This window comes from Pocillopora verrucosa, chromosome 8, assembly GCF_036669915.1.
Source record: "Pocillopora verrucosa isolate sample1 chromosome 8, ASM3666991v2, whole genome shotgun sequence".
Taxonomy (NCBI): domain Eukaryota; kingdom Metazoa; phylum Cnidaria; class Anthozoa; order Scleractinia; family Pocilloporidae; genus Pocillopora; species Pocillopora verrucosa.
This window is the reverse complement of record NC_089319.1, coordinates 13084884-13097848: the sequence shown is the minus strand read 5'-3', so window position 1 is coordinate 13097848 and position 12965 is coordinate 13084884. Positions and strand designations below refer to the sequence as shown.

The following is a 12965-nucleotide window of genomic DNA, read 5'->3' as shown; positions in this document are numbered from 1 at the left end:
AGGAGCCCATTATACTGACCTCATCAATTGTTCTGAACGGTTCAAAACTAGCAATAGTGATCGTGACGGGCTATTTTGCCCCTCAATATGAGAACTCTAATTAAGACTAGGAACGAGTTTGGTGTGCGTTTTCTTTCCCGTGATACCTTTTTGGCCGTGTGATCGTCTGAAATAAAACATGGAGGAAACAGTGGGCAGATAAAATTTCTCCAGTTTAGCCATCACTTTAGAATGCCAAGAGGTTTCGCAAACTGAAATGAGTGCAGCAGGATGGGTTGAAACATTGCGAAGGTTCAACGAGAGGAAAAAGGCAGAGAAAGAAGAAGGTATGATGTTTTGTCGCAATGCAACTCCCCGAAAGTGTCTTGTCCGTCTGTTATAATCGCTGTTTCTTTTCCTCTCTTTCAAAATCTAGATGCTGAGAATGTAGCAAAAAGGTCTCCCAGCGAGACAGAGCTGTTTACCAAGTATTACAATGATTGGAAAGGAGCAGGGAAAGGCAAAACCAAAAGTTATGATGCGATACCTAGATTTTATTTCAAGGTGTCTGCCTGTTTTATGTGCGCTTTGTACACACAATGCTTAAATTTTTTTGTGGTAGTTAAGAGTTACCTAGTCCAATTCAGTTTCGTTCGTACTATCCAAAAGTTCAACAAGAAAGTTGCCAACTTAAAGGAATTACTTCATGCGTTCAAAGTGATATTCTCCATTCGGAACCTAGATGATAGCTTGAACAATTTAAAGACATTTTTACGATGGTGGATGGATGATATTGATCATGTCAATGTATAGTCTGTATACAGAGTATGCATTTAGTCTCTATCCCTCCTGAATTTATTTTGTCAACTTTTCAAGTTAATTAAATTATTTTCTTCTCTCTTGGTGGTCAGCTTCCTTCAGAAGATGAAGTTTTGTTGCAAAAACTGCGCGAGGAATCACGAGCTGTGTTTCTCCAGCGAAAAAGTAGAGAGCTCCTCGACAATGATGAACTGCAGGTGAAATGATTGCTTGATTTTTTATGTTTTTCGTAAGATCTTCATGTAATAAACTTCAGAATAATCCTCACAGCCATGCATCTCTTGATACACGCACTCTTACTAATTGATGGTAATTCTTTTTTTCATTATAGAACCTGTGGTTTTTACTTGATAAGCACCACACACCACCTTTGTTTGGAGATGAACAGGTATTCTGTGAGACAGTGATGGAGCCACATCTTTGTGGCATAATTTACTTGTGAAAAATATTTTCATTGTAACCATGCATTTAAAGGAATTTTTGTCAGAAATATAATATTGTCTTTTCACATTATACATATGAATCTTATTTCATTCAAGGGTTTTGAAATTTGGAAGGTTAGTTAAATGTTAATAGTAATCCAAGCTTCTCTGAAGTGAGGTAGTGTGTACAAAGATCAGGCTGGGTGATGATTGGTAATTACTGTAGGGAACATGCCCATTATCAGGTAGTCTGAGCTGTTTTATTGTATCAGCTTTCAGATCACTCTAAAGCTCAGCCAATATCAAGCTAATCAATGCTTTCCTGCTCACACAACCCTTAGTGGTTTTATTAGTTTTAAAATCTCTATTGCCAGCATCTTGCTTTGGCAGTCAATAACTGTGTTGCCCAAACATTATGGTCTGTGTTTGATATTAAAAGTGATTAAATTTTTTGTGGGTTGTTTTATGTTTTGTCCTGTAGACAACATGTTTATTCCTTTTGTATTTGGTAAATAGATGATCAACTATGAAGATTTCTTGAAAGTTGCTAGAGAGGCTGGTGAAAAATGCAGGTAAAATAGAGGAATTCTTAGCCTCTTTTTAATTCTCTGAGTATTATATGTTTATTATTATAGCTTTGCCCATAGAAAAATCACAGGGACCCAAGGGCTTTGTTCTCAGAGATCTGGAGTGCCCAGATCTTAAAAGGTTTACTTCATAAAAGTTATTCATTAAGGTTGCCTCAACACTTGATTTAGTAGCCCATGGTACCTGCATTGTGCAAGAGCATAGCCTTGAATATAAAATTAACATGAACAAAATCCATCCTCCAAACATTATTTAGACATACAGGGAGACAAATTGGCCTTTTGATAATTGTGTTAGACTCTCTACCAAGTGGTCATGGTGTAAAATTTAGCCTGGTCTTTATGTTTTGTTCATGTGCTCCATGTTTTGCTCCCACTGTATCTCTCCCCAGCTAGGAATACAAATAAAGGCCTGCCAAGTGTGAAATTTGATTAGTTACCTTTGTAATTACCTATGGAGAAGGTTTCAATCAAAAAGAAAAAGACAAATTCCTTGTTACCTATTGTGATAGAAACTTAGATAATGCTCAGCAGTTATTGGAAACTAGGCTGGTAAGGCTTGACCTAACCTTGTTGTGCTAGGATAAAGAAATTGTTTAACATTGTGTGTGATGGTAGGTACAGACCTGTCACTCCTCTTGTTATGAAAGAAAGAATGGTCACTTACTATAGACCCACTGGATTGGATGAGGGGTATACAGTACTCCTTAGACATTGACAAATACAGATCCTTCCAGACAGAGAAAATATCTTTATCATTGATAGAGATTTTTTTTGTAAGCAGTGTTTATAATTTTTCATTTTCTTGAATACTCTTTAGGCCATTTTTTAGTGCAACTGTTTTTGCCAAGCTGTTTCAACAGGATCCTTTTGGAAGGTGAGCACATTAGTTAACAATTAAGCCTGCAAGTGCATAGTTTACTCATATTCAATAAGTGCAAGTGGAATAATTCTTTTTGGTCATTGATCCAAAAAAAAAATTCTTTGTTTATTCAGCAATGAGGGTGGAATTGTTGGCAAGGGTGTAGGTAAATCAGATATCATGACCTGTGAACCAATCCAAACTTACTGGTAACAGCTGGAATACGTCATTGCTAGTTTTAATAAAGAACAAACATCAACTAAAATTTATAAGTTTTGAAAATTAGGATTAAGTTAAGCGGATAGTTGTGGATTTTACATGTACTTGCATTTTTTGAAACATGAAAGAATGCACAGAGTCTTCTAATTTGAAGGTGTTCTGTTTATTTCAGGATATCAATCATGCAGTTTTTCAATTATGTGATGCGTAAAGGTAAGCTTGAGTTAGCTAATGGATTTTTATTCATGTGATCAGTGATATTGAGACCTCCTTTACCTGGCTGAAGCCACTTTGGGTGACATCAACTTCAACTTCCTGTGAGCAACAATCTCTCATGGTTGAGCTCACAACACACTTTATAGGCCTATGTGAGGATAAAATATATGAGGATAAAATTTGTTCTTTACAATTACCCTTTGCTTACTTTTATTGTAAATACCAAGCATCAACTCATATTTTTTTTGTACCTGCTGGAACTAAATATGTAGTATTAGTAAGGGTAGTTTTGCTTGTTTTGATAGTGGATATTATATAGATTTATACTATTAAGAATTAAATTTCTGTATTTCTGAATTCTGTTACTCTGTCCTGGTCATTGATGTACACATACATGTAGCTGTAGATGAGTAGTTTGAGTAGGCTAAAATTTTTAAATTCAATTAATGTGATTGTTCCTACTACAAAAAGAACATGAATCTTTGAAATGGTTGGACTGTGGCTCAAAGGATGTGCTTGAAGTGCACTTCATCTGCTTTGGCAAGATTCAACCCAGATTCTTATTGCCTATGAAGCTCTTTTTCAACATGTACTTAGTGAATTGGTTATTGCTTGGTTATAATGCATAGTTATCTAATTGCTGGAAAAAGAGTTTGTCTTTTATATTTGCAGTTTGGCTTCATCAAACCAGAATAGGTCTCAGTTTGTATGATGTTGCAGGACAAGGATACTTGAAAGAGTCGGTAAGCTTGTAAATACTGGTGGTAAACTATACTCCCTGCACAAATCAATTTTTCATTACATGTTAAACAGCGATTTCTCTGTCAATTGATTAGTAACTCCTAATTTTTGGCTTTTGTCAATCTCACATCTGAAAATGTAATGGTTTTTCAAAGACATTAATAACTGAACAGTGTGTCTTAGTTTTAATTTGCAAAGTTATTCCCTGCTTGGCTTCTCTTTAGTTGTGGATCCACTGTTGGCAAGCTCACATATTTGCATATGGGCAAGAGTTGCTTATCCAAGAAGCAGTGCCAGTATCACTCAGTGTGGGAAAGAGATTGATTAAGAAATCATAAATTTGTGTTGAATAACTAAAAATTGCAATGCATCTGTTGAAGATTACTCATGACTGTTACAGGATATGATTGTTTTATTATATTTTTCAGGACCTGGAAAATTATATTTTGGAGTTAATCCCAACCTTACCTCAGGTATTTTTTTTATCTTTATACACATGTACTTGGGCAATAAATATATATTATGCTATGGAAATCAGTTGTTGTTCATCACTTGGTTATTCTTTATCACAACAGTGCACCACAGTGTACCACATCATATCACGGGATGGTCTGTGCTAAGTTTACATTGTTGAATATTTCAAAAAAAACTTAATTTCACACTCTTTGATGGTTGTGCACAATAAACAATACTTCACAATAAACAAGTATCAAGTATATGTAACTTTGTAATAATTATAGCCCGCACTGAAATGCTATTTGTTTTTTGGTGGTGTTGAGTGATATATCCAGTCAGACAACTCCCTTCCAATAATATTATTCAAGGAACAAGTGATTTTCGATAAGGGTGTAAAAGTGAGGTTCTTACATGTACATCATATTGGGGACCTTAAGCAAACCATGACGGTGAGGGCAATGAGGACATGGAAAAACAAAATATCTAATTGGAAGAAAAATAGCTCAGCATGTGTGTTTTAAAACTTTGTACATTTCTTAGCTGTCCTATGCAAAACAACAACATGAAATCACCACAATTTGTGTCTGCAAACCGAAACTGGGACAGCAAATTATTTTAATTTCCATTCGAAACCCAAAGCTTCTTTTACATGTTATGCTGAAGTTGAGGTGTGGTGCTGTATGAGATGATAAACAAATGCAGCCATTTTTGAAATTCTAATTAAAGGCAGAAATTCATTTTTTAATTGAATTCTTCTTTGGTGTTGCTGTCCTGACTGCTTAAGGTCCTATTGTTTTCCTATGGAGGCAGAGGGCTATTTTATCTTCAATAAAAAATGCCACAATACCTTTTGTTTTGTAGTTGGATGGCCTTGAGAAGTCATTTTATTCTTTCTACGTGTGCACTGCTGTTAGAAAGTTTTTCTTCTTTTTGGATCCTCTCAGGACAGGTAAGGAGGGTGGATGGGAAGCCTGTTAAATTTTGAAAACATCTCTTTACCCTTAATTTCACAAAATGCTTAGGCCAGACAGCAGCAGACACACCCCTTAAACAGTTGTGTCATGCATGACAGGACGGAAAACACGTGCACTGTAAGTACCTCCCGTTGTCCCATACAAAGGCTTAGAAAAGTTTTCTAAGGCTTTGTATGGGACAACGGGAGGTACTTACAGTGCACGCATTTTCCGTCCTGTCATGTTTCATGTTCCCACAGAAACTGGAGTTTGTGAAGAGATAAGTTATTGCATTGAGTCACTGGCATTGCTGTTATACAAGTTACTGTCATACAAGTCTTGCTTTTAACCTCTTACTCCCTAATATCAATATGCATATCCTCCATACTACTCCCTAGACATTTCCGAGGTTTCTGACAAGGAGAATCTCATGACCTTAATGTTTGATTCAGGGGTGATGTTGTAAGGAGAAATTAGATGTTAGTCACTCTTAGGAGTTAAAGGGTTAACTGGGAACATTAAAATTTGAACAGTCTGTGAACTTTTAATGCCTTGTTTCTCATGATGAAACTGTTATGTACATGTAGGTGACCCTCTCTACAAATATTTCCAGTAATTGTAGGTGCAGTATTGTAATAAAACACAGAGGACAAATAGTGGATATATTCCCTAGTTCTGTCACGTGGGTGAAACATGACTTGAAACCAATTAAAAATACACATTTTGATGATATAGTTCTAAACTGACTTCACCCTTGTAACATTTTGAAGAAGAACACTATTTCACCTCTGCAATAAGAGGTCTTTACAAACATCTGACAATCTATTGGAGAGAGTATAGAAATAATTTTCTATAATTTGTTAAACGCTTTTTTTCCAACAGGAAAAATAAAGATTCAAGACATCCTTGCCTGTAGTTTTCTGGATGATCTCCTTGAGGTATGGCTGTCAATATCAACTACTCACTATTAACTGTTTCACAACAGTGACAATAATGTGTTGGAAAAGCTACAAAGAAGATGAAAACATAGAGACTATGAAATTTAATGGAAAATACCATAATCTTGGTTTCAATGTACTTATTGCCTCTGGTCATGGTGTCTTTTGATTATGTAATTCCACCTCTAGAATTTGACTAACCTTAGTAACTGTTATTGATTTGTTGCACATGTGTGTGTGACTTGAGTATTTCCTACTAGGAATCATGGCTTCTATAAACTAGGCAAATTTAGATATTTCATCTTTCATTAATATTATTATCAAATGTTATTATAATAGTAACCATTATTTGTATCTGTGTAGTTGAATTGAGGTAATAAAAATGTAGACAAGTAATTATTTGTGCTGTTGTAGCTGAGAGATGAAGACCTATCCAAAGAACAACAAGATGCAAACTGGTTTTCAGCACCCTCGGCATTAAGAGTCTATGGTAATATTGTTTTGCATTGGTAATCACACATGTATTAATTTTACTATCCTGACTCATTAAAAATGTTTAATAACCTCTAAACTCAACTCAGCAATTCCATTTCCATTAAAAACTGTTTTAACTACTTTCCAGGGCAATATCTAAGTCTTGATACTGATCATAATGGAATGTTGAGTAAAGAAGAATTAGCAAGGTATGGTTAATGGCTACATTTGAAGTTGTTACACTTTGAATTAACACTAATTTTAATTAAATATCTCAGAATGATCTTAATGTTGATAAACGTTAGTCTTAATGTTGTAGATATGGTTCAGGAACCTTAACCAAGGTGTTTGTGGACAGAGTGTTTCAGGAATGTTTGACATACGATGGTGAAATGGTGAGTTAGTTAATGGTGGAGTAAGCATTGATAAAAAGACAACATTGACTACTTTAAGGAGCATTATTCACTTGAGGGTGATACATATCACACTCTTGAAAGGAGTAACAACAATTTGTCTGGAAGTATGACATCATCTTACAATAGGTTTGTCAGAAACAAGCAGTGCTAGCCAGCCGAAAGATCTATGCTTGTTGTCAATCAGAATTGAGAAAGTGAAACTTACCTCTGTATGTGTACTAATGAGTTGCTGTCCATCAATATTTAGTCTTTGTTAATTCAGTTGTCCAAAGTAATCTTTTACTTATTTGAACATGTGGTTAACCCCCTGTGAAGACTAGAAAAGTAAAGGTCTCTTCCAGTCAACCTCATTAGGGAGTTTAGGAAATGACAGCGACACCATGGACATTGTCAATTACAAAATGAACCTATATTTTACCTATGAATCTCGTGATGACCTAAAGTAATTTAGTTTGTTGCTTACTCTCAAAACTATTTTGAAACTGAGTATGGAACACAGCATTAAATTAGAAATAGAAATTTACAAAATTAGCAGTCATTGTTCACATTCTCCAGACAACACAGTCATTTCGTGTTGTTGTTTTGCAGAGGATACAAAGAAATTTACAAAGATGTTGAATGCATGAGCACAGCCATTGTTCTACTCATTAAACCTTTTGTTTAGTGACATTCCTGTTGCCATTGCTGTCATAATTTTCTTAAACTCTCCATTAGGATAACTGAAGACACTTACATTATGTACTTTATAGTGTGTTTGGACATGCAGTGTTGTAATGGCTTAGTCTGAGTAGTCTTATTCTGTGCTGATACTCCTAATCGAGAAGGAAATGTTTTGTGCCTGTTGATGCAGTTTTTAGCAGGACAGCTGATGTTTTTACCAGGAAAATTAGGTGTGCCAACACCATTTTCAGCTATGCAGCAAATTTAGTTCCACTTATAATTTTACTTAACAAGCTACCGTAATGAAATGTGGATGATATTTTTGTTACAGGACTACAAAACATATTTGGATTTTGTGCTTGCATTAGAAAACAGAAAAGAACCACAGGTTGGTGTCATTACACACAAAAATGTTCAGAGAAATGCTTGCTCTAATGGTCATACGAACAAGTCCGTGATATACATGTACATTTACATTTAGCTTAGTTATTGATTTATTTTTAGCATGGGACAAAGAAAATTCCATGACCTGTGCTAGAATTTGAACTGAAGACCTTGTAATTAAAAAGTTGATATACTTATGCACTGAATTACAGATAACTTGTCCATGGATTGGGTCATCTGTGACAAAGTTTTCATTACAATTTATTGTACTTTGTATAAACACACTCAGAACTATGCACCAGCTCTGTTTTGTGATATTTCCTTTGGAGCATCAGTGAGATTTTTTGTATAACTTTCTATTTTTTGTTTCCACAAGGCACTGCAGTACATGTTTAGGATCCTGGATGTGCAGGTATAACCAACATTAACTTTTTCTTTTTTAAGGTGGTGCTCTGCCAACCTGTGCTTTGTTGGCCCAGTCATCCTCCCACCTGCATGTACATGATGTTAAATCAGCTAATAATATTAATGTGATTTGAAACAGATACCCAACTTTCTTGAATGTACAAAATATTTTTTCAGTCAATTAACACATGTATGTGAAATGCCAGATTTTGATTGCCTAGAATGTGTCATGCCTGTGACTTTGCAATCACATGCTCTGACTATGCTGAAGAAGACTTGTTTGATAGTTAGGCCTTTAAACAGAGGTCTTGTGACATATAAACTACATGCTGTCAGATGTATAAGGTAGTTAGGGCTTTTAAACTGAGTTCTTATGAATTATTTACCACATGTTGTCAGAGTTTGACTGCTTCAAAACATGTTATAGTATTTTTCTTACTTTACATATCAGATTACCATAGCAAGAGCTTTAACTGTTATGTGCACATTTAAATTTTGATGAGTGCTAGTAGCATTGAAACAACTTCAGGGTTGGATACCCATATGCATGTAAGAGGATGTACATAAGAAGAGAACTTAATGAAAACCTAAAAATAATATAATGTGGGGCCTCTAAGCCCCCTAAAATGCTTAATTTGTGGCTTTTTATTTGATATCCACTTGTTTGTCTCTGTTTTAGGCTGTTGGACATCTCAACATCTTTTCATTAAACTTCTTCTTTAGGGTGAGGTTTTGGAAATAATTTTCAGAATGATCATATTTTAAGGAATGGGTTTGCCAGTCAGACTTCAGCCAGGCGATCTTTTGTTTATAGGAAATTCAAGAGGAGATGAAAAAGCATGGACATGAGCCAGTGAAGTTTCTTGATGTTAAGGTAATGAGTGACTGATATTACTGTTGTAGTTTTTGTAACCATAAAAACATGTCATGGTAATGTAGTTTGTACAGAAGCCCCCTACCATTCAATGTTTAGAGAAGGGAGCAGCAGTACACAGGCTTTGGTACATTAGATCATCCCTCCTTGGTGTGAAGCCCAGAAAGAATTATTTTCTTTTAATTCTCCATTCTTGCAACTTTCATGAATCAGTTGCAAGAATCAGTTTCAAGAATGGAGAATAAAGTTTTTGAGCTAAGACTTACCGCTTACTTTCAAGTTATGCTGATCAAACTGTACCAGTAACATGTAAGAGATTCTGGGAGCTGAAATGCTGTATGAGTTATAGTCTTCAATCTTTATTTTTGTTTAGTCTGTTGGCAGGGTGAAGAACTTACTATGATAATATAATGTTTCTCTTGGAAAACAACCATGAGATCAGTGTGTTGTGTTTGATTTGCATGCTTGAAATTTTCTGTGGTATCTTTTTGTGCATATTACATGGAGTGACTTCTCCATTTTTTTTCTGAAAAGCTTTTTGTCATTCTACTACCTGCTGAAACCTACTGGTCATATTATTTTTCAGGATGAGATTTTTGATATGGTCAAGCCTGAGGATCCTTACAAAATTACTCTGCAAGATCTTGTTAACAGGTCAGGCAAGAATTAACATCATTTGGTAAACTTTGGTAACTTCAGTTTGCAGTAGTTTCCTTTCTGCTTAGCCTGGTCTAAGCCCCCTCTTTGGTAATCAACTGCTTCAAGGGAACTGACATCATTGGTCTCAGAATTACTCTTAGGCTGACTAAATTTCTTTGGAATCAATTTGTAACTCAACCTTGTGCTTGCTAAAGCTAGTGATTTTTATTTGCGCCCCCCCCCTTCCCCACTCCCCTCAGAGTTGTCAGGGCAGGGCAGGCCATAGGGTGGTTATTAGGAAGATAGGATATCCTTGCGGAGTGCTTTGTTTTTCTTGATGACCATACAATGCAGTACAAATGTGGAATTTTTGGGTTTCACTAATTAACTGAGTTGTTGTTAAATTGACAGTGGTCAAGGAGAGACAGTGACAAGTATTCTGATTGATTTGAATGGCTTTTGGACCTATGAGAACCGGGAACTTCTTGTACAAGACGGTAATAATGAAGACCATCCATGAAGACACCGAAACAGAAATGTGCATCTTTCTCATGTGGGCCTCCTAGCCACCTGTTAACATCGTTGAAGCTAGTGGGTCACTTAAAATGTCGAGGAAACTGGCTTTGAATTGGCTTCAGAAAGTTTTCTAGGTGTGTGAAATTAAGACTCGAGTGGTATTAGAACCAGGATATATATGTTTTTTGTCGCCTTTGTGACGGTCTTTAACATGAATTTTGTCGGTGTAGTCATCATTCCCCCTCCCCTCTTTAAGAGGAATATCCATCACAGAATTGCCTCTGGTACGATTTAGACACTTGTGTTCTTTAGATTTATAAACATTTTGTGTTCCATTTTGACACAGTAAACTTGGGTCAATAGTTTCATTCGTATGGAACCCATCAAGAGGCTGTGTACTCTAAATTGAACAAACAACTTTGCTTAAATAAACGATTAAAAAAAACTTAAATGGCATCTTCTTTTTTGGTAATGAATGATCGAGCTTCAAAGCTAGTTTCTATGAATGAAAATCATGTATGTAAATGTTTCTTTTCAAACTATGTGTGAAATTAGCGTAGCTGGGTCCCATTTTGGTCCCCTTGGCTACACCATTAGTTTGTTTGTGATAGTTGGGACCGAATGAAAACCAATTAAGTGTTGGTACTAGTTCGGCTTGACGGAGTAGTGTTTCATAGCTAGGTTCCTTAACAGTACGTAGATAGAAGAATGTTTGAGGGCTAGGAGACCTTCGTCATTAGGAACGACAGTATAAAGAGATGTAATATCCATAGTATAAAGAAGTTTGTCGTGGCCAACGAAATTAAAGTCGCGAAAATTTAAGTGTGTGTTAATGTGTGATAGTAAAGTTTTGACGATAGGTACCATAAATTTTGTCAAAATAGCTGGAAATAAGTTCGGTGGGACAACTGCAGGTAGAGACGATGGGTCGACCTGGGTTGTTAGGTTTGTGGATTTTGGCTGAAAAGTAAATACACGAAGTTCCATGAGTGGTAATGGTGAGACTTTTTGTAGTGGCCGGCAATTCTTGATTAGCTATAAGGGCGTTAACCGTGTTGTTGACAATGTTTTGATTCAGAGACTGGTACTTTCGCAACCTCCACTTATTTCATTCAAACACGATAAAAACATAGGCAACTTTTTGGTCAGAAGTTCATTTCAAACCAATGACTAACCTGTAACTTTCAAATTGCGCTCGCTCACGATGCAAAACTTGTCCTTTCATACAGAACGTAGAGAAAATGTCGGGACCCAAGAGATCCATCAAGATCACTGATCACTTCACGTGCACCTCCGCCAATGTCATCTGTTGCATAACGAGTTTTCATTGCAAAAAAAATTTTACATTGGTGAAACAGGAAGACGTCTAGGTGACAGATTCCGAGAACACCTTCGCGAAAGAAATGACAAGGACGTATCTAAACCTGTCGCTAGACACAGGTTACTTCCCACCTTGACGAGTGACCTTCGGGAAAAAATTCGCACGCGCGCTAGTTTCACTAATCAAACCTTTAACCTTTGTGATATTGTGAACATGTTCCCCTGTTGGCCACTTTGCAGGTGTGATTTTTACAACCAACAAAGGCAAACTCGTCAATGTGTTGTCTGGGCTTCAATTCGGGGGTCAACTCGCCCAAAAAAACCGGCACCCGTCCTGGAATTCCACCCTTCAGGATCACAATATGATTAAATCTGTGTCAGTATAGCGGACTCTTTCTTGTAACTTGTCCAAAACATCTCGATATAATTTAAGTCTAGCCCACATGGTACTACAAGATGAGTATTATGTTGTGTGTCCACAAAATCCCTTTTGGCAGTCGGTATCACTAAGATGTTAACAGCAGAGAAAGATTCGCTCATCAACAACTCGTGAAAACGTGCTATGTCCTGAACAATTTCAGTTACCGGTTTGTTGAGTTTTTTCCCAAAAAACTCCCAGACATTGTTAAGCAGTTCCTTGGCTCCAGTGGGTTCTGAAGGGTTTATTCCAATTTGATCGTACTCGAGCTGTACGCCTTCTTTGCTCTTGTAATTCGCAATGTGCTACCGTTTGAGTTCTTTTGATGTACACCACGAGAGCCACCCACTTGCTTGTTGCTTGACTTTTTAAAAAGCGTCAATATAGTTGTTAAAGAGACCTACGACTCTGTCGAGGTAATCAGAGCCAAACTTTATGAATTTTGACAATCTTGTAGCCCTTGTGCACGGCATGATATACTTCTGGTAACCCCCAAATGCCACTAAGCATTTTCTGATCTTCGGTGCGCGTACATTTCTGCATGTTATGCATTTTCATTCCTGTTAACTTATACATCACTTAAACCAATCTCTTCTTCGTATGACAATGATGGCTAGAGGTCATCGACGTGACATTTTTTAGATACATAATTTTCCAGTCGAAAGGT

General features: G+C 36.4%; 1 protein-coding gene across 1 annotated transcript; it reads left to right on the top strand.

Annotated features, from left to right (window-relative positions):
• Nucleotides 1-109: 109 nt before the first annotated feature.
• Nucleotides 110-11011, top strand: LOC131779936 (serine/threonine-protein phosphatase 2A regulatory subunit B'' subunit gamma). The gene is made up of 20 exons (XM_059096551.2): nt 110-326; nt 416-543; nt 891-995; nt 1130-1186; nt 1737-1792; nt 2628-2684; nt 3061-3101; nt 3777-3847; nt 4274-4318; nt 5163-5250; nt 6137-6192; nt 6607-6682; nt 6815-6875; nt 6986-7061; nt 8074-8130; nt 8503-8538; nt 9211-9255; nt 9346-9405; nt 9992-10059; nt 10456-11011. Exons 1-20 carry the CDS (start codon nt 257-259, stop codon nt 10562-10564), a joined length of 1362 nt encoding a protein of 453 aa, XP_058952534.1. The 5' UTR covers nt 110-256; the 3' UTR covers nt 10565-11011.
• The last annotated feature ends 1954 nt before the right edge of the window (nt 11012-12965 follow it).